The sequence below is a fragment of the Lichenostomus cassidix genome, chromosome 7 (genome assembly GCF_008360975.1).
Source record: "Lichenostomus cassidix isolate B80296 chromosome 7, HeHo_3.0, whole genome shotgun sequence".
In the NCBI taxonomy this organism is placed as follows: Eukaryota; Metazoa; Chordata; class Aves; order Passeriformes; family Meliphagidae; genus Lichenostomus; species Lichenostomus cassidix.
The window spans coordinates 28,650,047-28,675,850 of NC_139488.1; the positions used below are offsets into that span (position 1 = coordinate 28,650,047).

At 44.4% G+C, this 25,804-nt stretch overlaps 1 protein-coding gene across 2 annotated transcripts in view; it reads right to left on the reverse strand.

The window, feature by feature from the left end:
- Positions 1–5,469: 5,469 nt before the first annotated feature.
- SLC12A8 (solute carrier family 12 member 8) overlaps positions 5,470–25,804 on the reverse strand; it is a 49,890-nt gene continuing 29,555 nt past the window's right edge. Inside the window, exons 7-14 of one of the 2 annotated variants that reach the window (XM_085066991.1) lie at positions 21,850–21,937; positions 20,265–20,352; positions 17,018–17,164; positions 13,958–14,630; positions 13,009–13,106; positions 11,313–11,430; positions 9,050–9,110; positions 5,470–6,581 (exon numbers count right to left, since the gene is read on the reverse strand). In XM_085066991.1, coding sequence (XP_084923117.1) covers positions 6,416–6,581; positions 9,050–9,110; positions 11,313–11,430; positions 13,009–13,106; positions 13,958–14,630; positions 17,018–17,164; positions 20,265–20,352; positions 21,850–21,937 — 1,439 coding nt within the window. In that variant the 3' untranslated portion in view covers positions 5,470–6,415. Of the gene's footprint in view, positions 6,582–9,049; positions 9,111–10,625; positions 10,673–11,312; positions 11,431–13,008; positions 13,107–13,957; positions 14,631–17,017; positions 17,165–20,264; positions 20,353–21,849; positions 21,938–25,804 lie in introns of those variants that run through there. The other variant, XM_085066993.1, reaches the window with a different exon arrangement.

Consider the following 25,804-nt stretch of genomic DNA (forward strand, 5'->3'; position numbering starts at 1 on the left):
CTTTTCCCCATCCTTTACCAAGAGACTTCCCCAACATCTAAGCCACACAGCAGCTCCCCACTCTCACTGCATCCTTCCAAGCTGTAAATCCAACAAGCAGGAAGCACGGTATCGAATACTGTTCCAAAAAGGTCTCAATAAATTCCTCCTACTGTTTCAGTCAACAGGCCCATCGAGAGCAGTAGCAGACCCAGGCAAATGCAAAACAAACACCGCTGGAAGAACAACCTGTGTCTGTATCGAATCATTCCGTCTCACCATTCCCCCCCTTGGTGCCCCCACAGCAGGACCCACCATGCAGTGCCACTAGCTGGGAAAGCAGGGAAGGCTTGGATGAATCCCCTCTGGGAGTAGGGGGAAGGGGGTAGATCATGTCCTCCCCAAAACAGCCATTAAATCAGCCTGTCCTGCTGCATTTCTGAACTAAGCAGGGCCCTTGTGACCATGGCAGGGGTGACCATGAGGAGTGTGTGCCCGAGTGCAGGAAATGCTGGCCAAAGGCTCTGTGCTGCCCTTGAATGAGCCACATCCTGGCAGAGCTTAATAGAGGTGGTTGGGAAAGCAGCACCAAGTTGGGAATGCCATTGCAGCCTCTGAAGCCCCTGGCAGGGGTGAGGCTGCTGCTGTCATCAGCCTCAGCAAAAGCCACACAAGTGGGAACCTGTGGGCCTAAACCAGTATTTACCATCAGAAAATAATCTCTCTCCTCTCTCCTCTCTCCATCATGGTTCCAGTCACGAGCAGCACATTATTTACAAGCACCTGGAAAGGAAACACCAATATTCAGGCAGTTTCAGGCTTCCCAAATGCAGTCCCTTCCCCCTCAGGTGCCTGACTTGCCAAGGTTTAGTGCCTGTAAATTTAAAGCTACTGTGTTTTCCTGCCATCTTATTTTTCATTCCTACCTTCATGGCTTCATAAGGAATATCACTGCACTGAAGGACTCAATTTATGACTGATATTTTTGAGCTCCAGTTTCAACAGCCACGTGAAAACAACAGAGGAAAAAAAAAAATCTCACTTTGTTGTGGGGTTTTTTCCAAAAAATGCTGTTTTACCCGTGGGAGCTGCAGAGGGGAGTGTGGAGGGGATACCAACCCTGCCCCTCACGTTCTGCATTTGACACCTTCTGGGAGGCTGGGAAAGAAGCTGCAGTGGTGGCAGAAGGAAGCACTGTGGCAGGATGAAGGTGGCTGTGTGGAGCACAAGCACTCAGTGAAGGCCACCAGCACTTGTTTTCCCCCATGTGGTGCTGGAGTTGTCTATCCCCATGGCACAACTACTCACTCTGCTGCTGCATCCTGCTGATACTCATTCCAGGACAGCTCCAGGCCCAGGGCTGCTCCCCTCCCTCCTCGGGAGCACAAGCTAATAGGAGATTTAAATGCATGGAATCATGTCTGAGGAGCCAGATGGGACAGGCAAAGCCTGATGTCAAGTAATGCCACAGCATCCTCTTGGAAGAGGCTGCGACCTCAGACATCACCCTGAATTATGTACAAACACATTTACTCACACTTCCATCTGAAAGCAACCAGCACATTCCAGCAAGAGAGTCAAAAACAAACAAACAAACAACCTCATCAAGACAGGAAGCTCCCAACAAAGCTATATATAAAACATGATTGATATTGGTCAATTGAAACCCACCCATTGCCTTGTTTTGGGGGAGTAAAAACACAGTGTGTTTTTATTTCACCTTGATTTACACTCTCCAGATTGAGGGTGTAGAGACATGTGACCAAATTTGCTGGGTTCAACATTGTTTTGGTGTTAAATCACTAAAAACCACAGGAGTCTGTGCAGAAGAGGCATCTCTGTAGCACTTTGTGAGGATTACAGTGACCTGTCCCTTCTCTCTGGGTCCATAGGAGCCTGTCACGGCACAGCCAATGTCATGAAACTCCTGCAGCTCCCTTGAAACTCATCCCAGATCTGTCCAAAACTTGGATCAGGCTCATAAACCTCAGACAAGTTTTCAGCTGATGATGAATTAAGGTACAAAGTGAATATTTTCTCCTCCTGGAATTTGTTATTAAAAGCCCTGAGTTTCCAAAGTGGACAAATAGTTCCTAACTGAGTAATTAATTACCTTCCCATCTCCTCTTGATGCCGCAAGCCATCCATTAATGGATACCAATCATCCAAAAGGCACTTAATACCTGACCACTTTTCTTGAAATTTTTGGGGTGGTGGTATTTTATTGATTTATTTTAACAAGAACTGCTTGCCTTGTACCTCCGTTGGAAGCAGCCTGTTCCAGATATTTGACATTTGGAGGTCAGGATGGATACAGGTCTTGTGATCTCTCTTCATCCCTCACAGAAAAATGCACAACTTGAAATGATGTTGCATTTTAAACTCTGCCACTGGAAAAAAATCCCTTATTTTCTGGGGGAAAAATAAATAAATCACCCATCCGAATCTATCTGGGAAGAAGCAATTCTAAATTTCTTATTTATTTCTTTCAGGACCTTTTTCAGCCCGCTCTGGTTTGGAGTGCACCCAGACATATTGGAGCTGAGCTAAACACTTCGGAGCAGTGCCCTTAAATCTGGAAAGAAGCCCCCAGTGAAATTTAAAAGTGACACTTGGATCCAATAAAGTTACAGGTGTGCTCCTTGACCACTAAGGTTCTGGGAACACCTGTGCTTCTGTTTGCTCTTGCACAAGGGGGGCAATCCCAGGTATTGGGGGATGTGAGCATAAAAATAATGTGAAAAAAGCCACAAGGAGCAGAAGGCAGAAAGAAAAGGAGCCTCTCCTGTGCCGTATGGGCTTTAAAGTGATTTATTTTTAGCCTGCAGTTTGCTGCTAGAGCCTCTCATCCGTAGCTTTTAAGGCTGTTACTGCTGAGGTCTCACCTTGTCTTAGGTTTAAGGGATGCTATGCCAAATCTGGGTTGCAGCAAGACACCACTGCAGAACATAACAAGTGTATTATATTCCACTTCCATACACAGCTAACAAATTTATAGGTTGTCTACAAAACCTTCTCTCTTTCATCCCTGTAATTACCTTCTCTAAAATTCACCAGGCAAGGGCAATAATTCAAATAACCTCCATTTCCCACTAACCTAAATGTTAATCCTAGGCTGGCTCCTGTGCTTCAGCAAATCTCTTCTGACCTTGCAGGTGTGAGTATGATGCTGTTTAAGAAACTCTGCCTGCCTGAATCTAAATCAGAGGCACATGGGTGAGAGCAAACCAGCTCATGAGGTACAGAGAGCCCCCTGTGCCTAAATTCAGCCATGCTGATACCCTTGATTCTCTCTGTGCAGACACCTAATAGGAAACAGATCCAGGTGGATAACAATTTATACCAACTGAGAAACTGTCTCTTAATGCCAATATCACAACAAAACTTCACTGTTCTTCTGCCCATTCTTAGTCCTAACTATTTATGCTGCAAGTTTTTTGAGGCAGAAAATTCTAATTCCTGGACCCACTTAGTGCTAAGGGATCACAAATGCAGAATGAGATTCCAGGCAATACTTCAAGGCAAGTAATAAAATATTTATCTTCAACAACCTTCTGTGCTTGCATGCTCTGCAAAGGAAACCATCAAAAGCAGAGCCATCAATTTACAGTTGGAGTCTTCAAAAGGAACAAAACCATGTGCCATATCCACATCTCTCAAAAAAAAAAATTTGCACACCTTGACCCATTACAGAACATTTTAACTTCTTGCATCATCATCATCATAATTTCTTTCTTTCCTGCAGGAAAAGTTTCCTTGATGTGCAAAGCCCTGCATGCCCATAGGGCCTGGACTCATGGAGTCTCCAATGTTGCTCAGACTGCAGGATAACTGGTGCTAAAACAAGGCTTCCTGCCACTCTTACTATCAGCTACACCAGAGCTAATGCTGCTGGGAAGATCAGCATGTCCCTTTCCATGCATTACCCAGGAAGGTTGTTGTACTCATAACCTGTAATGGAGCAAGGAAATCAGCCTTGTGCGATGCATTTCTCCCTTGCAGATACAAGAGAAGGACCAGGTGCCTATGCTTGCCAGGTGGAGGTGCCTGTGCTTGCTGGAGGGAGGTGTCAGAGCAGGAGGTGCAGAGCTTCTCCAGCAGCAGCACATGGAGCCCAAACACCAGAAAGCCCTGGAACAGTGTGCTCTGCAGAGCATTTCCTGCACTGCCAGGTCTCAAGAGCAGCAATGGCCATCCGGTGCTGATGCCAGCACTGCCTTTTTCCAGGAATACCAAGGCACAACCCATCCCTGCACCCCAGAGCCTTTGGGATGGCCACTCAGCAGGCCCCTGCATGGCACAGCACAGTGCCTTTCCCTGGCAGCCTGCAAAGGCTTCACCACCACACAAACACCACTGGAATGCTTCCAGAGGATGCTCAGGTGCAAAGGGCTGCTGGACAATGATGGCAGCAGAGGGGACAACTCCTGCACACTCAGCTGAAAGCAAAGCTGTGGGACCCCTCCCAGTAGTGCTAGGCCAAGGGATACTGTTTGTATGTCTGGCCCATCACATCCCAGTTTTGGGAATGAGCAGGGGCTGCAGTCTTGGAGAGGCAAACACTCCACCAAATCATCTGGTTTCAACCAGTGCATCTTCCCAGTGAGCAAGGTACACAGCCAAGGGACCTTCCACCCTCCCTCTCTGGATCTCCTGACTCATGTCTTATTTTAACAAGGCAATTAAATTGTTTAATAGCTAACAAAGAAGCTACCTAGGAATTTCTCCCTATTAATCTCTTCATGCCACACTCTGGGGTTTTCTTTTGTTCAAGATACAGAGAAATGCAGAGCTGGGCAATCCTCGACTTGGGAGGAAAGAGACCATGCATGTGGCTGGACTTTATGAAATACAGTGTTTTACAGGAATGGCATTATGGTTGGGTGTGGAACTGTAACACAGCACCAAGGGCTTGCCAGCAGTGGGGTAGCACTGGGGAATGTTTGGAGTTTGCACAGCAGGGGCATCTGCCAAGGTTAAGGATGCTACAAGCACAGGGAAGGCTCTCTGGAGCCACTGGCCCCAGGGAAAGCTTCAACAGGGACCCACAATCCACACAACAGATTCAGAGTCTTTGGAAACCAACATCAAGAGCCAGGCAGGCAGACAGGCAGGAAGAAATCCTGAAAGGAGTGTTTCCAACACTGAATGACCAATATGAGATGGCTCTGAGCTAGTCACACAAACACAACTTTCCTCTTGCCACTATTGAGGTAATCAAGGTTAAAAGCACTTAGTAAAAAACCTGCAACCTTGAAAAATGAATACACTTTCTGCAGTGCGCCAAGGTGGCTCTTTTCTCCATGTCAGCAGAAAGCCTCCTGTGCTTCCTTCTGGAATAAAAGTGAAAGAGCTGAAGCTGCAGCTGGCCAGACCATGGAATGGGATGGAGGGTCCCACCCCACCCACTAACAACTGGGCACTGAGCACTGGCAAGTGGAATGGTGCTCAAAGGCATTGAGTGTGCCCTCAGAAAGGATGGACAGGAGCTCCTGGTGTCTCAGGCTTTTATTGCACAGAAGGAGAAATAAATAATCAAAAGGCTGAAATTATCAGAGATGAAACAAAGTGAAAGGCAGTGATTTCCCCCTCCTCCTTATGTTAGAACTGATGTGTGGTGCTGGGGCTAAACTCATTTTGTTAAAGCAATTCTGAATCATCTGTCCCTTCAGCCAGGAGATGCTCTTAGTGGGCCCAGCTATTTTGTCAGGTCTCAGGTCTCACATCAGAAAGGATGTGGGAAATAACTACGAACAGCTTCTAAGACATAATTTCACAGTTTTATAGAAGAGGTCATTATTCTGCATTACTGCATACAAATGTGCAATTTCAGTTGTGAATATACTTCATAATCTTCTTGTACTTGCCACTGATTCTGGCCTATTGTCTAACGCCTTAAAGTACTTTCTAAGACCTTGGTAATTGAAATGCTGAGGTAGAAAATTACTGTATTACAAGCAGGGAAATTCATGCCGAGAGGAGAAGTGAATTGACCTGGAAGGTCGCATCCATCCGTGGGATGAGCTGGGAGTGGGGCACCAGCTCCTGCTGTCAGTGTCACTGCTCCCAGGCAGAGCGTCCCCAGTCACCCAGAGGACATCTGAAATGGGGTGTTGTAAGCTTTTAGAGCGGCAACCGCTTTTAGAACTCAATAGGGCTAATAATTGAATTCTTTAAAAGGGTTATACTGTCCTCAGTAACTCATCACTTCCCTGGACTGGTCCTTTCATTTCCATTTTCCCCCCTCATTTTGGGTAAGATTTGAAACCCATCAATGCTGTAGTTTGCATAAACAAACAAGCCTCAAATACATAAATAGCTGTTCACATCCTTTGTGCGTACATTCAAGCATTTCACAAGGCACCCGTGGCAGCCATTAGCACTTTAAATGCTTTTTGAAGTAACGGATTGATTTTCTTTTTTCCGCGTGTGTCCTTCACTGGAACTGGCTCCCAAATTCCTCTCTGCTGATGAGGGAGGACTGGTGATAGCGGTCCCGTGAGGCGAAGTCTGCGTTCTCCTCGGTGAGCTGCCTGGTCTCCATGCCTACTGTTGCAAAGGATGGAGTCACCACAATCTGCTCCTTGGGAGATGGCCTTCTCCTGCAAACAGAGAAGCAGAGGTGCCTGCATCACCCCTCGGTTGTTATCCATCACCAGCCGTGCTCTCGGCTGTGCAAACAAGGCAGGGTGATTCCAGAAGAGGCTAAATCCTCCTCGGTGCCCTTTGGAGGCACGGAGCTAACCTGAAAACAATTTGCTTAGAAGTCAAACAAAAAGTGTTCTCCCTTTCCCCAATAAACCCTGCAAAATATACATTTGCCTAACAAATGAGCTTTCTCTTTGGATATTGACTATGGCAAACACCTTCCACACAGTGCAGGAGAAGAAGGAGCACAAGCCTTTTATAATGAAAAACATCCTTCTTATAGCTTCCTAAGCAATAAAAAAATTACAATCATTTTTGTAGCTTTTAAATAAAATGGGAGATTTTCCTGCAATCTCTTCATCCCAGAAGCTGATTTTAAGAAAACCTTATTGGCATTTTTAAATCAAAACTGCAAGACAAATATAGCACTGACTGAGACCTCATCAAGCACATAAGAGCCTTAGAGGTGTCAAGAACCCTTGGCTGCCTCCAACTCCCTTGCAGTCTAATGGGATTTATTCTTTCCCTCCAATCCATTAAAATATCTTGACTGGATTTCAGGAAAACAGGGCTTAGAAAAAAATTCTCAATTACTTCAATGCAATTTCTTGCAGCACAACATAGATGGGCTTCAGAATGTCCCACCTGACTCCCAAGTGGAGCCCAAGTTGTCTTTGTGCCAGTATGAGCAGGACCCCTGGCACAGGATAAGGTGATCAAGCTGACCCAGAGATTGCACTCTTTGAGGAGAAACAGGATCAGTTTCTGCCTTGGGCACTTGCCAGAGCCCCCTTAGCCCTCCTTGACAGGGTCTTTGCTCATCGATTGCACTGATCAAAGCACCAAGGACTCTGTTTGGGTGCCCAAAGATAAAATCCTCCGGTGACAACAGCACCTCTCCACACAAGAGGTGGGGCTGCCTCCCTGGGAGGGGTGTTTTCTCCTTTCCACACATGGTAATTCCCCATGAAGCCTCACATTTCAATGAGCCTCCCATGGGGATTTCTGACAATGGGCAGGAGTGGACTGAGATGCACCAAAGGACAGCTGGGAGGAAAATGCTATTCTGTCATCATAGATGCTTCGAGCTAGAATGACCAGTCACAAATCTGCCAATGACAGAGCCTGATACCCTCCTCCTCGAGGCTCAGCCCTTCACCTGTTGAGAAGATGCAAGGAATCCAACATGAGTACTTCACTGAACTCGGGGAATTTTTCAAAGGTTCATACCTTGTGCCGACTCTTTAGGTCTGTGTGCATGTGAGTGTGAACAACCTGCAGCAAATGTACTGTGAATGCTGCTCTCCTAGATTCTTAAGTACTTTGGATCTGTAAGCTAGGCTTGTAAGTGAGCTGCTGCTGTGCTGTAGAAAATTCCATAATAATCTTTTGTTAAAGTGTTTAAATTAAGCTATAAATTAAATGCTGTTATGTCTAAGATCTGCTTTGGGGACCTCAGAGAGGTCCCTCACCCCTGGCTTCTCTCCCTGAGCAACTCTGCTACCAAAAGCATGTGGTCATGTTACAGGAACTGTGGGCAGAGGCAGGACCTGGCAGGACAGACCAATGTGCTTAATTGCATTGACTTTCATTTATTTTAAAGGAACCACCAAATCAGCACATATAATGCATGGCAGCTTGTGTTGCACAGCCCTTGCTAGACCGTTTCCTCACTCCAATAAAAAAGAAAAAAAAGCAGCCCAACAGACTAAGAAACTCAAAGCTCACTGCTCAGAGGCAGAGGCGGTCATAAGCTGCTATAGGAAACCAACATGATGGAATTAATGATTAATAGCATCAAATATGATTTAAAAAAAACAGTTAATAACCAACCAACCAAAACCTTCAAAGTTTTCTGTGAATCAAAACCCCAAGACATACAAACTCGATGCTGAACGGTTCCCTCACCAAAGACCCTGTTTATCATATTTGCCCTGCAGTTATTGCAGCTCCTCCACCCCAGATTTTCTCTCTGAAGCCTGAACACAGCTGCCATGTGTGCCTGTTCCACCTCTACCAGAGGAATTTGCTTTCAGTGAATGGTGGGTTGAAGAGAAGCAGTCTCCAGGTTCTCATTTCCTTTCAGATTTTCCAGTTCAACCTGAGCCATAAAGGTTGAGCATAGACCTTTGGGGTAAGATAAAGCTTCAGGCACCAAGATACAGTTATCAGCTAATATTCTCAAATACAAAGCAGAGGAGACTCCTGCTTCCCCACATGCACAGCCAACCACATGCCAGGCTAATGGGAGCAAGCAGCTCTTTTTACCCCTAAGTAAGAGTAACTCTGAGTATGCAAGAAGGGGCAGAAAGACTGCTTAAGGTAATAAGTAAGTCAATTCTTCCAGCCCTCTCTGTGCACATTAGTAGGTCATGGGAACAATGAGCAGCATGTTGGTCACTGCCAAGTGACTGGTACCAACCTGCATGAAGTGATCAAAACCGACTTAATCCAGCCAAAGAAACTGAAATTTGCTGCTGCTCCTATGGAGAAAAGGCACAAGAAGTCAGTATGCTGCTAATTCTCTCATAATAGCATTACACCACTGAATTTTTGCATAAAATCTCAAACCAGCATGCTTGTTATTAGCCTGTGGTAGTTAAAGATTTTGTGATAGTGAGAACATTCCTGCAGTCTTCCTACATGCTGTGGCTTTTAAACAACTGTCAAGAAATGAACCCAGATTTCCTATGGAGAACAGCTATCTGTTCCCAGCCTGACAGCTTGTTAAACCCCAGTAAACCCAAAGCACAGACACCCACTGCAGTACCTTTTACTCCCTGGGCTGCAAAAACCATTCCCACTGCAGGGATGGGGAGATGGGAGGAGCCATTCAGCCAACCTCAGCCAGGGTGGCTGTGGTCTCACCATTCATTCCCACTTGTCTGACCCACGGAGAGCTGGCTTAGCTTATTACACCAACACTGATTTCTTTTCTGATTTCTCAGTAGAGTTAGTTTCCTGCACTGGCTCCCTGCAGGGGCAGGGAAGTGCCAGAGCTGGAAGCAAAAGCAGCAGGAGAAGTTTATGGTGAGGGACAGGGAGAACCAAGATCTGTCAGAGCCTGCTGGATTTGTCTTAGCCTGCTGGATTTGTCTTAGGCTGCTGGATTTGTCTTAGGCTGCTGAGGGGGAAGAGAGAGGAGAAGGGATGTGTCAATCCCAGGGCATTTCTCCTCCTAAGGTCTTCATCTAGCCCCTAATCCAGAGCATCTCTCAGCCCTGTGTCTCCCAACCTTTCTAGACAGAAGGGCTGTTTGATCCTTTGAAGAACAAACTCGCAGATCATCGGAAGCCTTGTGACTACAAAATAACATTCCCTTGCAGCCAAGTAAAAATCAGGCTGAATTTTGAGCATTCACTTCCAAGGCTTTCAATGCCATGCATTGTTTTACTGTATGCACGAGAATGCACATGCAAAAGAAACCAAGAAAAAAAAAGTCTAATCATGCTGCTATTTCTCAGATCAGCTTCCAAAATCCTCTACACACCGACACAGAAATTCTTATTAATTTTTGGTAAATATTTCAAAAGCAGATTGCAGAGATATAATACAGTGAGTATACAAAGGCAAGAAAGATTCTAACACCTGAAAACATTATGTTTTGTTTAATATATGGGGGCCATAAACAACTTTGTTAAAACTTAAATATATATTTCAAAAGATAAAAAATTAGCAACTACTATCCACAGTCTCTGTTCTTTTCTACTATCTCCTACAGATACATAGAAAGGAAGTAACTTAAGAGTAGAAAAAGAACAGTTGAGCAATGTTTGGATGGTGGTGGTTAGTTTTTGGTTTCTCATCACCTGTGTTTCTGAAATCTAGTACTTACTTACCTACTGTCTAATAATATTTCACCTAAATAAACCCAGGTAGCTATTTCTGCATTGCATATGAACTCAGGCTCTTCATTTTTCTCATCCTGGACAACAAACTGCACATGCAGGCATGCACTCAGCTCTGTAGGCACACACCTACCTGTGTATACATGTGTGGATGGATGTATATACTCATGAGCAGTGAGGATGTCCACACCATGTCCCTGCAGAGACACAGAGCAATGCAAACCCCCTACAGAGCCAAGCAGCTGTAGGATCTCATGAGCTGCTTGCTGAATGTGCTTCACTGTTCAATTTTGAACTTGTTTAAGCCGATCACATGCACAGATCTTTCTAATGCCCTCTGCCTAAAAGTATTTTCCCAGATTACGTTCCCAACATGTTCAACGTGTTTAGCTCAGGAATCAAAAGGCTCTCTTGTTCCACAGTTATGAATGCTGAGATTTGATGAGACACTCATCATAATTCCCATTTTCCTTAAAGTCCTCTCAGGTGGGTTTAGATTGATTAAGTTTATTAAAACTTATTTACAGCAGATTTTTCTCATTGCTGTGATACATTTACAAACTGCCACCCCTATCAAGTCTTAGCATCTGGTTTTTCCATTCAAAGTAGAATTTAATAAAGCAATAAGCACAATGCTCAAACTATCAAACCAATGCTAGTTACAGTTAGAATTCAATAGAAAATTAAAGACTCAGAGAGAAAATGTATTAAAACTAGCCATGAAACAAAACCTCATAGTTCACTGTGTCACCTGCATATTAAACACAAGAGTCTCAATTCCTAATTAAGTTAAATTAAATTTTAATGAATTTTTAAGTAGGTTTAATAAAAACTCACCAAGAGGGAGTCCTGGGCTCACTTGGCCAATGTAGAAATACAGAATAACCACTGCTCCCAGGCTGACAAGGGTGTAGATCCACTGAATGACAAATATGATGATGAGAGACACAATTGCCTGTAGGAAAGACACAGTTTGGGGTTACCCCAGAGTCTGGGAGGTAAGACCACACTGACAACCTGACAGTCATTTCTCAGCAAAGCCCAGTTTCCCATGTTACTGGGAGCCTCATTTGATCTCACCCTTAAAAGGAGGGACAGCACAGGTTTACAGTGTCACCTTCAGCAGCATGGAGGTAGCTCCAGTGAGCCACCCTGAGTCCCAGAGGCAGTGTGGGTCTCTGCTTGGGCTCCTCCAAGAGAAGTATCCAGAGGTTCACCAGCTCAGGAGGAGATTTGGCTCAAGCTGCATGGGACATGGGGCAGAGGTAGCATCTCCATGGGAGAGGCTGGGAAAACAAGGGACAGCTACAACGAAAGAGCTAAAAGGGTCCCAGCTGACACAATCAGTGAAACTCAAAGAGAGAGGGCAGAGGGGAGAGGAGTCAGGATGTATAAACACATCAAATTTTTGCTTTTGTGATTTCATTTTGCATCATCAATCCCATCCCAGCTCTGTTGCCACCTCCTCCCAAGGCTGATTATTGACAGGAAACCAAATCTGCTTTAATGAGCACGTCAGTCACCTCCATAAGCAAAATTCCCCTGAGAAGGCAGAGAGCTGATGGCTCTGCCATGACATGCACTTGGGAGACACGTTAGATACAAGCCCAGGGGTGGCATCAGCACACAACCTCCTAAAATATCATCCTAAAGAGGGGCCACCACTGCTAGCCCACCCCTGGCGCTGTAGCCCAGTGGGATCCCTCACCAGGAGCTGGCTGCTGGCAGCACAGCAGTGAATTTGAAAAGTAGGTGTCAAACTCCATCTGAGGATTAAAATAACGGGGTTTGGTGGTGGTTTGAGTGGGTTTGTTACATTTTATGCACAGCTATGAAATCCTCATCCATGCAGCAAAGCCATATGGCTCATTCATTATGCATATCTGACCCTTTCCCTGTCATCTGCCCAATAATCCATCTTCCCAAGATGAATTTAAGTGTCTTAAACTTCTCAGCAGCTTGAGGCAGAAAAGTTAATTTAATTTTACTTTAAAAGTTATTTAAAGTAGCATGCTGTAGGAATGCTCTCCTTTCCTCCCTCAAAAGATGGAATTTCACAGCCGGGCTGCTGGTATCAGGAGGTCAGCACTAATAAAACTAAACCCACCCCAAGCTTGCAGAACCTGGCAGGTGAATAAAAGCAACACAGCTTTGAAGATGATGTCTCAGTCCATCCCACAGCAAGAGAATGCAGACAGGTGAAAAGAGGGACACTGATTTTTTTTTCCCCCATGCAGCCATGCATCTTTAAAGACCTAAGATTCCAAACTTTGAATTTGTACTTTTGGGTTGGGACTTTTATGTTTGTATGTTTGAGTTTTTTCCTGTTATTATTCAATTTGCCATCAGGCTTTCCCTGAATTTGAACTGCTGGATGCATGGTACCTTTAGTATTTAATTCAGGTGACCTGGAATACTAGAATCAAAAGCCATTATTTAAAATATTGAAGTATTTACATTGCAGTATGTGAAGAATGTCCCTCTGTTTTCTACAATCACAAACCACTGCTCAAAAGAAAAGAAAACCACTTACACCAGCAAAGGAAATCCAGTGACTGAAAAATCTGGAGTAGAAGGATTCTGGTATTTGCTGAATTTCCAGTTCTGGATTTTGTTGCTTTATAGATGTTTCTTCAGAAAGAAAAAAAGATACATTAGAAAGGAGTTATAATGTGGGGTTTTTTCCTCTACTTTACATTACCAGATTCCAGGAACCAAAGCAAAAATTTTAGCTGATAGATCTGTACGACAGAGTTAAACCAAAATCTCTAAATGAAAACTGAAAAGAAGTGCAAGAAAAACCCCAAAACCTTGCCAGCTCTGGTACTAAGTCCATTTGAAGGCCACATCTGTCTATCTCTGCCTCAATTTCACAATTTGCAAAATGAGAAAAATACTTTTCTCCCTCAGAGGGGTTTAGGAAGCTTAACTGACTAATGCTGATGAAACACTCCAGCACTGGGAATGCCAAACTCCATGCTCACCCAGCGTATCAAATACCCACATCACCAACAGGACTAATTCAGACCCTCTCCTGTGGATGCTGAGTTTCAGACCCCACCTGTGCTGTGGGCACCACTGCATTTTGGTAGCCTGAGCTTTAGACTCACACAGCTCCATCCATCCTACCCCACACCAGGATGAAGTAAATCCCAAGATAAACCCAAACCCTTATTAATGTACAGCGTTCAGCATGTCTGTGAAGAATTATGAGCACATCGTAAACAACCCAACACTAAATTTAGTCCTGCCTGCTTTCCTGTGATTAATCTTCTGTAGGAAATTGCATTGGAACTTCTCCTGTGATGCATTGCAATGAACTCTACCCTCACCTGGAATAAATGATATTATTGCTATGAATCACTGAATGACAGCCCCATATAAAGCTCGTTTCACGCCTGCCTTCAGGAAAGCACCGGGAGAGCCAAGCTTATAAACAATTTCCTCTGAGCGTGGAGATGTCCATCTCCTGCAGCCCTTACCTTCTCTCCTCGGGCCAGGGAGCATCATCACTTCCCTGCAGAACTGCTCCCCCTGCTCCAGTGTCCTGGGCATGTGCTGGGCATCCGCAGCAGGTGATGAGCACAGAGCTGCATCCCACTGACTGCCCTGCTCATCCACCTCCTGCTGGCTCTCGTGGGGCTCTGTGGTCTCATCCCAGCCGTACTGAGCCAGGGGAGCATCGTGATGGAGATCCAGGAGAAAGCTGTCTTGTAATGTCTGCTTGGCTGGCTTCTTTGCCTTTTTTCGTTTGACTTTCTGGGTTAAACTCTCAGCTTCTTCTCTTTTGCAAGTACCTGGTTCACTAAAAAATGGTTTAAAAATCTGGTCCATGTCTTTTTTGAATTCCAGCAAGGTGCCAATTGACCTGCTTTGAATTACCCCATCTGCTGCACGGCTGGGGGGCTTGTTGAAAATTAAAGGCTGGGAAGAGTGAGCAGGTCTAGCAGTTCCCATCTGGGTCTCATCAGGTCTCTGCTGAATGGTGTAGCTTAAGGATACTGAGAAATAGGAATAGTCCACAGCAATGTAAGTCAACATGAATTGGATGGTGACTATGGGAGCAAGAACATTCACTTGCCCAATGAAGACAAAAGCCATGGTGATGAGGCTTGTTAAGCAAATCGCAGCCACTGGAGTCTTGTTGGGGCCTTTCTAGTTCATAAATAAAACAAAATTACATTTAAATTAATAACCACGGACCTTGCCATGAGGATTCCTCACTTGCTCAGCTGCCATATGTGATTACCTGTGTTGTCTGCAGCACCCCCTTAGTCATGAAATACATGCATGCATGTGCAAACAGAGGCTCACAGGCTTAATAAATTAAAGAACAGGCTGGAAGCCAAAAGCTGTTGAGCTCCCACCTCATTCCTGAGCCTTACTCAAGCTTTCTCTTTGGTAAATTCATCCACTCTCACTCACATCTCCATGGTGAAACAATGTCATTAAAGCAGCAATAAACCTTCAGAGAGATTTGTGGGGCTTGTGGGAAGTCTGGCAATAAAACGTGTTAATTAGAGTTAACTGTTCATCTCTAATTATTCCACAGGACTCTGCATCACTGCCTACCCAAAAGGCTCCCCATGCTGCCCTTGGAAAAGCTCTGCATGGAGCAATGGCACTTTCACATCAGCAGCTTCTGGCCCTGGTGAGGAGGCTGGAGGTGGGATTCAGCCCCCAGCAATGCTGGGCATGTGTCAGGAGGGCAGGCAGCAGGAGAAACACTGCCTGCTCCTCTCCTTTGGGGTGGGGTGAAGGCAGGGAAAGGAGAAGGAAAAGAGAGACAAAACAAAGATCATCAGGGGTGGAAATACCTGAGCATTTGGCTCATGAACTTTAATCCCAGGTCTAATATGCCCTTCCTGGGATCAGGCACCATCTTGCCATTTTGCCAGCTGAGAAAACTGTGCAAGACCTTGCTGGAAAATATCATACAAGACATCTCACAAAATATCTTACGTTTTCACTTAATTGCATTTACTTCTTTAATAAATGCACAGCTTTAATGGAAACTATTTCTGTTTCCTCCACCCTTATTTATTAATAGAAAAAGGGACCAGCTCTGGATCATTGGATCTTTTCAGAATGAATAGAAATACATCTCAGGGACAAAGGAACACAGATCTCAGAAGGCATCTTTGGTTTCAGAAAGATATACTGAGATGGGGAACAGATGGGATGATCTCAGGATGCATCTGGCTTGGGTTTAACTCTACAGAAAACATTTGTGTCCTTCCAATCAGCTGGGGTTCTGGTGACCACACCACCTTCCTCAACCATGGAAAAGAAGATCTGATATGAAATAGATTGGTAAGGACAAATTCAATGTATTTCCTTTCCATAAACCAAATCTAAAAAACTTCCAAGGTGCCAGAGAGAAGGAAGAGGGAAAAGTGATCTTCCTTCGATTTCTCTCCTCTTTTTGAGCCCTTCCCATCATGGCACTCTGCCTGGAGTTCAGAGCAGAAAATTTGACAGGAAGACAGAAAACTATCAAAGAGAGGGAATCAACTTTGCTAAGGGTTGCCAAGGGGAGAATGGCCTATTCTGGGATCACCTAAAAACTGCCTTCAGGAGCTGAAAGTTTTTGCAATCATTATTGTTCCTGCTTTCCCTACAATTATTACTATTATTTTTGCTATTATAACTTTTAGTTTAGAAAATTACTTTTAGAAACAGAAAACAATGGAGATAAAATTATTATACTTCTAAAACATTTAAATATTTTAAAACCTTCGTAAATACCAATATTGAAAAATATATTTCTGTATTTACAAGCTGCTCTGATGGAGCAAAGCATCATAAGGCTTTTTCAGCCACTCTGTACAGACAGTTAGATACTGCAGGTTACTGAGAGTGATGGAATTATTTTCTCCCAATTCAGAAAACGGGAAAATCATGTATAGATGTTTAACCCAAGACTACAGAGTCCTTGGTGACTGATATTTCAACTGATATCAGTAGAATGACTTGTGTATAAAGATTATTCACAAAGCAAAGAAAAAGGTTCCTTTCACATTCCAAGCAAGACTTTGTTTCAAGGCATATCTAAAGCTTAGAAGCCCCCTAACTTAACCTTTCAAATCTATTCTTTGCTTTTATTTAATAGTGTCCAAATGGCACCTTATCTTACAAAGAAATGTCCTCTTCTCCAGTGCACACAGACTGAATCCACAGCATCAAGATGAGGTTACCATAGAGTATAGGGACAGATCAAAGAAAATGTGCAGGAAAGAAGAAGAAAGAAAACAGACAAAAGGTAAAGAGACAGTTATCATCCATGTCACCAAGGGCTCAGAACACAGGCAATGCACACAGGGGACAGGCAGGGAAAGGATCACAGGCAGTTGGATGCTTGTTTTTTTTCATAAAACCACCCATTTCCTGGCTTTTCTGCCTATGCATGGGATACCAGATCCTGAGCCTTCCCCTTCTTGCACTTCATGCATCCTCCATCTCACTCTACAGACACACAGAAATCTTGGCTTCTTCAATCCAGGTGAAGGTTTGACAGCAATCCCAGGGAAAGGATGACTAACCCCATGTCCAAGGAAGGCAAGCATGGGGATCACATTCTCCTGGGCGATGCACTGCAGGATCCTGGGTGCTCCATACAGCCCTCCCATGCAGGAGGCCAGGGATGAGATGTACAGCCCCAGCAAAAACAAAAAACCCACCAAAGACACCTGGAGGAAGCAAAAAGAACGCAAATTTCATTATATTGTGCCTTAAAGACACCCAAACAGCCTTAAAAACATGTATTTTAAGAGATCACCTACATTTTGTAAGATTGTTAAATGAACAGAGCGAGCCCTGGGAAAGCAGCAATTTAATTGGTCTGTGGTATAAAGTGCAAGCAATTAATACAGGAAAATTATCCCATAAAAGTAATTTAATACTGAACATCCTGTACCGACAGAACCATTTTACAAGCTCATATCCAAGAAATTCTTTGTCACTTGGAGCAATTGCAGCAAAGCAGCAGCTATTAGATTCCCCTTAAGTAACTGGAAATGAGTTTATTTCAGGCGAGATCACTTATATACAGAGCACATCATACAGGAAAAGCTGCCCAGGCTTCCCACCATCCAAAACAGGAAGACAAACCCCTGTGTCTCAGAGGGGAAAACCAATCCTGAAAGAAAACCCACAGTAAAACCAAATCAAAATTGCCACTTAAGTAAATGGCATCTCAAAAAACACGCTCCAAAGGATATAATACAATGACCTTATTTTCCTGTCTTCAATGAGAAAAGAATTTCCTTTGGACAACATGAAACTTTAAAAAAATAAAAAAAAAATTAAAGCCATAGCGCTAACAAGGCTGGTTTTAGAACTGCTTTTTGGTAAACCCTTTCAAGCTGGGAGCATCTCCTGCAGGTGTGGAGGGAAAGGAAGAGCAGCTCCTGCTCTGTCACACAGAAGTGAGGACTGGGGTCCCCCTAAGCAGGACTCTACTGTCAAGAGCTGCAGGCACAGACAGCATATCTAAAAAACCCCACCCAAATACACAAAACCCCACAATATAAACATTGTGCAAGAAAGCTTTCAAATGGGAGAGTTCTTGCCACCACAGTGTAAGGATATGGACAGAAAAAACAGAGGAAACCAAGGTCTAGGGGCACCTGAGCCACCCCCAGCAGCCAGGCACAGAGAATAGCAAGGCATGGGCCAGGCAGAGAGAGAAAAACCCCACATTTTGGCCCAGATTCAACATGCCCATACTCCTCTGAAGCAGTGCTGGTGCAAACAGACATCTGAGGCAGAGGATGTCACCAACTGCAAGTCCCCTGCATCCCACCTGTCCTTTGCTCCCACCACTCCTCCCGTGAAAAACAAGGTCTAAATGAACATGGGTCCTCCCAGCTTCTGCCCCTGTTGAAGTCAGGTGGCACATGCTTTATCAGAAGGAATTATAAAATTTTACATGCCTAAACATGATTCAAGCTACATCTGACTTTTTCTTCTCTATGAAATCTGCAGGCAGCAAAAAAGGAGATTGGGTAAAAAGCCATGAAGAGCTTGCTGTGGGGAAAGGCATGTAAAATTAATGCCATGATCCAGAACTGTTCAAACTTCCTACCACAACATTTCTTTTCCTCATGAAAATCCACTTGGCCTTGTGAATTGTATCTTGTGGGACAGAAGGAACCTGAGGCAAAGATGAGCAGATACCAGCTCTGATCAGACCAACAGACAGACACTCAGTGGGGAATCCTCCCTTCCCTCTCCTCTAATCCTATCCTGCTCTGAGAAATACTCGGAAGAAACAAACAGTTGTGCCAGACATCATATATTATTTTAGCTGCCAAAAATGCTTGCATTTAAATGTGCTACTTGACATTCAAATCAGGGTTAGAGGGGAAGAGTCCCTTTCACCGAGGCTGATGAAAGGTTTTGCTGTGGGTTTTTAACACAGAGTGTGAATACATTGCAAGAAATTGGCAGTTGGAGCTCATTAGAAGTGAAATTACTGAATCTCATTTCTATGTTTAAAGAGCCAAACAAATATTGTAACAGAGAAAAGCAGCCAAGCACTTGCTCACCTGTGATAGAAAGGGAGAGTTTGGAGAAGTAATGATCTCTCCCCCCTTCCTCCCTCCAAAGTCATTAAAATCTAAAGCAGTTTGTAATAACTCAAAGAAGAAACATGAATATTGGGATTGCACCATTTGTTTTTTTGGTATTAGGGGAAAGAAAATTGAATTTGCTTTTTTTGGGGAGGGTTGTTTATTTGCTTGTTAATTTTTTATATTTGACATTTTTAAATATCTTCTCATTCTTTACTAGGAGATTTTCATTTCCCTCCTGAGGGTTTTGAAGTTAAAACATGGCTTTAACAATCTCTTTCCCTTCAGCAGATTCATTTAGAGCTGATTCTTTTGGTTACTGCACTTTTTGCCCATTAAGCCACTGACATAGAGGTTGCCTTACAGAAGGCAGGCTCATTCCCTTTTTTTTCCTGAAACAGAGGTGGGTTTTTTTTCCCTCAGCAGGAAGTGGCAGAGCCCTACCAATAATTGGGAATTTATTTGGGTGGTGGAAGAAGTTTAGAGCTGCAATTACTTAAGAAACAAAGCCAGAATTTCAAACTGACATTTTAGATCAAAACCATGTTACAAATCAAACTATGTAAACTTCCCTACTCCAAACAAATCACAAGAAATAGTGTCAAATACAGTGAACCCATGCTTTTGGACAACACTGAATAACAGAAAATTAGCCCTTCAATATCCCATCCAAAGAAAGATAATGGCACACGCCAAAATCTCTTGCTCTCTTTTTCGAGGCCTGCAGGAGTAAGGTTCATTATTGTGTGTTACCCCACAAACCCCTCTGGTGTAAATACTCTGTGTGGAATGTCTCGAGTTTAATAATCCTATTGCTCGCCCTGCAATTACAGCCAGCTAGATATGGAAATGTGAGCTTCGCTTGACTTAGTAAAGATAAGCAGGGGGGTTCTTTAGAGATTTCAATTTGGTCTAAGCTTTCACCAACGAGAAAGGATACACTGAATAAAATACAGCATTTATCATTAGACCACATTAGCATACTTTAGCTCTTAAAGCTACTGCTGGGTGATTATGCCAAGCTTAGGCATTACTGGATATTGCTGGTGAATGCAAAGCTATTCAAATCAATTGTACACTGGGATTTGCAACGGGGAAATCCCCCTGAATTTTAATGAGGGATGTGTACCCAAATTCCTTAGGCTTTTGGAAAACTCGAGCATTCAGTAAGGCAGATAGCAACCTGAAAGCACCATGATATAAAACCACAAGTTACCTTCTCTGCTATCATGAAGTCATAGCGAAGCGACTGACGAGTACAAATGGCTCCCAGCAAAAAAACAAAGACCATGTACAGAAACCACCTGCAAACAATAAAAATAAACCAATTTCTTCACAGCAAGACAAGACCATTGAGAATTCTGCCACTAGGAGAGCCAGTACCCACAAGTTGGGTCTTCAGTCATTCTGCAAGGTTCCTGCATGATTTAGCTTCAAGGAGAAATCTGAAATTTATTTATTTGGATAAATACTTACCCACTACAATGTGCCAGGACAGCTGCAGCATGGCTGCAGGTACCCCAAGGGGAAGCTACCAGCACTTCTGAGGTGGGCAATGGGGGAAATATCCCAGTCTGGGGACAGACCTTTAAGTAGGGCCTGTAGCAATAGGCCAAAGGGTAATGGTTTTAAACTAAAAGAGGGTCAGTTCAGACTATCTTAAGAAACAAATTTTCCATGATGAAGGTGGTAAAACATGAGAATAGGTTGCCCAGGGTGGTGGTGGATGCTCTATCTCTGGAAACATTCAAGGTCAGGATGGACAGGGCTCTGAGCAGCCTGATCTGGTGGAAGAAGTCCCTGTTCTTTGCAGGGACCTTTAAGGGACCTGGAAGGGACCTTTGAAGGCCATCCAGTCCAACCCATTCTGTGATTCTGCGCTTCTGCAGGTACCCAGGTCCCCCCATCTGTCAGTAACATTAACAGCACAGCCAGCCTGCCCTGCACCTCAGGATCCTCAGCTGGTGTTCTGGCCTTTCCAGCACTCAGGATGGGCGATGATTTTGTCTGTAAAGCCCAGAGAGCAGAAAAGGGAATGAGCACAGCCTTGGACAGATGGGTACATGTGGTACTTCAGTGTCCTGTGGAATCCCTCCTCATAAAACAAGCACCAATTTCAGCAGGAATCTCTCCAGATTATGAAGATCCTTCCTTCCTGACTGAACCCTGGTACACGATTAAAAGTAATAATTTCAAAGGCAATTTAGATGGCAATGAAAGCCGGCAGAAAAACCTACTGAGGGGTTTGTGGGGTTGGCTTTTTAAAAATATGTAACAGTGGAAAGTTCTCCTGGAAAGTAGCATTTCCTTGGGAAGAGCACTATTTGGTGATGCAGGACTTCTCTGCTTTCCTGGTCTTGCAGGTGGGTAGGTCATCTCACCCCTCTTGGCCTCATTTTCTTAGTAATAAAAAATACAAAATTTTGATATTTCTTTTCTATTTATATAGAAAAAGAAAGCAAGGGAAAAAAAAATAAATAAGCCAGCAATGAACAACAAAATCACCCCCTCCCAAGCCCTGGAGAACTCTGCATCCCACTCTGCAGCCAGGCTGCAGCAGCACAAGCACCCCAGCAGCAGCACAGGTCCCACCCAGCAGCGGAAGGACTGAGCATATCCGCACTAACAAACATCTCCTCCAACCCACCCAGAGTGCGTGGTGGTAATGGATGACCATTTGAATGAGAGCCATGCGTTAATTTTCCAGATGGCTGAGTAATAAAAGGTTGATGGGAATATGAAATGGATTGGTCATACTCAGGGCAGTCTCCAGAGCAAATTTTCCCCAGCTGATGACTTACGAGGTGCCAATAGCAGCCAGAGAGCCCAGAGGGATGTTGCTAGCAGGCTTCTGGAGATCTCCACTCATATTGAACCCGGCCATCACACCTGTGTTTTGCAGACACAAGTGCAATTTAGAGTCAATCTAAGTTATTGTATACATAATACACATTGCAATATGTAATATAATTTAATCAATCAGTTCATTGATTGCTTCAGAACAGTAACTATATCACTTAATTGCACTGCCACACAGATGAGTACTGGCTCCCATCAATTGCTTGGTAAAAAACGACATGTCCATGTCTTTAGCAGAAACAAGTCACCACTAACACGTCAAAGAGCCCTTTGTCCAGTTTAAACAGTGCTGGGGGGAAAAAGAAACAGAATGTGAACAACACCCATCTTATCTCCATACAAACCTAACAGAAGACAATGCTGCCCAATTGTTGAAAAGAGAAATGCCACTGTTCATCAGGGCAGCCCATGCAGCAGGTGGCACAACCCCCAGACCAGATGCATTACAGGTCCCTGCATTGACAGGGGACAGCCACAGCTACAGAACAGCCTGTCCTGTCCATATTAAATGATGACCACATTAGCAGAGGGAATAACAGTGCTCTCAGCACGTAGGTGGCACCTTCCAGCCAAGGGATCTGCTTTGGAAGTAGGCATTATCTCTGCCTTGCAGATAGGAAAAGAAACACTGAGAGGGCAAGCAATTGTCCCAGTGTCACGTAGAAAACACATGGTAGGACTAAGAATAAAATACTGAACTGTTATTTTAGGCCAGAGTACAGGGTATTATACAATCAGGGAAGGTCCTTAGCCTAAAAAATTACCATCTAAAGACGCAAGGAAGGGAAACAGGATGAAGCAGAGGACTACAGTCTCCACATTAAGGCTAGAAAGCCAAGGTACAGACTGGTTAAGGCGCTTTGTCCATAGCTGAAGGAGGAGTCATACCAGACCTGTCAAGAAAACACAGCTTCCCCTGTTGCATTATGACAGAAGTTTTTCTAGAATACTTCAGGTATCTGCTATAGATAAAAATAAATAAACAGAAATCTGGGATTTGGAATCCTGATGAGAATTTGGACAATTTGAAGGCAGGACCAAAGACTTTAAGACGCCAACCTTCTGCCTGTCCCCGTCCCACCCCTGGGATGTCAGGCTGACGTCTTCATAAGGACACGTGGGCCAGGAGCCAGCCAGCAGTGCTGATGGCATGGTCCCTGGGGCCAGGGTGAGATCACCAGAGAACAATGGGAAGGAGGATACCAGTGCCATGGCACTCCCAGCATCTGGCAGCCCCAGCAGCAGGGGACCGACTGCATGCCAGCCCACCGCGCTGCCAAGCCCAGCAGCCATTCCTCATGCTCAGAGGGCAGAAGAATGACAAAGTCAGTCCCTGCAGCTGCAAATATGAGTGACTACAGCTCTAAATCAGCAACAGCCCACTGCATTTTAAAGCTACAACACTGATTGCTGCTTGGAAGGGTTTTTTCCCAAGATGAAGGATAGACAAGAGCCATGGGAACAATCTCAGGGTAAAGGGGACAAACCCAAATCAGCTAGATGGATGTCTTCCCTATTCCCTACCGACCTTGCATGGCTGCTGATGGGCTGTCAGCAGTGGCTGTGCTGCTAATCATGGAACACGAGTTCTGCTCTGCTCTGTCCCAGGCTCTGCTGTGCATCTTCATAGCACCATCTCCACATCTGCTCACAGGGAATTGTGACACCTCCTCTCCTTGTTGCCCTGCCATAAGGAGAGCATGTAAATGGGCACAAGGCACTCAAACGTTGCCAAACACATCCAGGGCTTTATTTATTTATTATTAATGCTTTTTCCTTGATCATCTCTTTTTTCCCCTTGATCCATCCAGTCACCAGCCGTCTTTTTTCTGTCATCTCCACCCTGAAGCCAGGGCCCCAACAACAGCTCCTGGTCCCCACAGAGTTCTGGCATTCCTCAGCTCCTGGAAGAGCTTTTCTTCCAGACTCAGACCAGATTTGAATCCTTGACACCATACTGAAAGCATTATGAATCAAGCTCTTAATTTTCTCCTGGAAGACTATTTTGTGGATGTACTTCTGAACAGCACAGCTAAAAGCCTGTCAAGTGCTCTGGTTTTCTCCAGATAAAGCTTCCACACAGTGTTCAAGCCTTGCTCCTTTCAAACAGCTACACAATAGGCTTAGCTGGAGGTGAGAAAAGTTAGGAAGACAAAAGTCCATGGAAATGGTCACAAATATGCTAAATAAAGTCTCTGTGGACCACTCTCTGATGACATACTACTTTGCAATTCAGAGACAATGCAGAAAACTCAGAATACTCTGAATTTTTCTTCCAAAGGGAACAAACTATTGTAGGGAGGACAGCTGTTAATCTCGTGTGCTTCTTGGCCAAGTTTCTCAAACATCTGGCACCACCTTTAAATCTTCCAGCTTGAGTCACCTCTTCCTCATCCAAAGTCCTGCCTCAGCAAAGCACTGGGGAAACACCAAAATGGCATTTTCTGGACCAAACATAAAAAGTTGAAGACATGAGTCATCGGCATAGCAATGACTGCACAGCCTGGGCTGCCTCTCTGCCTCCCTCCCACAGACCCACACATGCTCAGGAGCAGCCAGGAGATGACTTCCCAGAGCCCACATAAAGAGGATCTCGAGACTGATGGTTGACCTCCTGCCCTAGAGTGACCAGGGGTCACACCCAGGCCACTGCACACCATTAGCTTCTGCCAGGGTCCCCAGGAGGTCACCAGAGTCTCATGGGTTCCACGACCAAAGGTCAAGGCCACCAAAGAGGGAACCAACTCAGACATTCTCAGCCACTCAGGCCAAAGCCATCTCCTCTGTGTTGCAATTATGACTCTGATCAGTGCAGAAGTGTGGACAATCTGGAAGTACAGATGTATGGACAATGCCAAAGCCACCTCTCCCCCACCACCCAAAAAGTAATTTTCCAGGCAGGATGACAGCTGCCAAAGACCAGTTCTGAGAGGGTCTTCTGCAAACAGCTGACTAAGCAACCCACTTTTCAATGAAAGGACAACCTGACTAATTAAAAAAAAAAATATCCTAAACAATCTCCACCATCCATAGCCTTGGTCACCCCCTGCCAGAGAGCTGATCTGACTTGCAAGAAGCCGCAAAAAGCCTTGTCAGAGATTCTGGCTGCTCGACAGAGGAAAAACCCCACGCTTGCATTTAAAACTCAGCAACACAGAGAAATTGGGATGTTCCTTCCTTCAGACACAAGGCCTGTCCCTAGGGAAATGGCCAATCCCTTCTGAACTCAAGCAATCATATCTGCAGATTGTCCATGGAGAAAATTATCCACCTCTCTGTTTCAATGAGATAGCAGGCTGGATTTTCCACACTGGCTATTATCTTAGAGAGCAGCAGATAGTGACAAAGCTCCTGGACAAAGAACCATGAAAACACAGTCAACCCAGCCAGGAAATTATGGCTGAGACAGTCTGTACATTGCTGCTATTCCCAGGGTAATCTGGTCCTGGGCATCATCCAGGCAGTGGATACGTGCATTGAGGGACCACCTACACTGTGTTTTAGACAAACCATCAGCTCCACCAGCCATGGCTTGGAACTGCAGATATCATCACTCTTGCGAACGCCCAGAGCATTTTTCAGTGAGCATACTATAAAATAGAAAAGGTGGGTTTTTTCCTTCACCCAGGAGATGAAGAATGGAAAATCTTATCTAAGAATTGTAGCTAATTTTTTGAAAGGGCCAGCTTCTCCACTTATGTAAGCTGGCACCTCGCCACAGACTTCAATGGAGTTGTGCCAGTTTACATCATCTGATAACTTAGCCCAAAACTTCTAAATCTATTTGTTGTCATTTTGCAAGTGCCAAATATGGTTTATTTCAGAACTGGTTTCTGTGCGATGATATTTTCCACTAACACCGCTTCAAACGACATCTTACTTTCTTGTATCACAAGG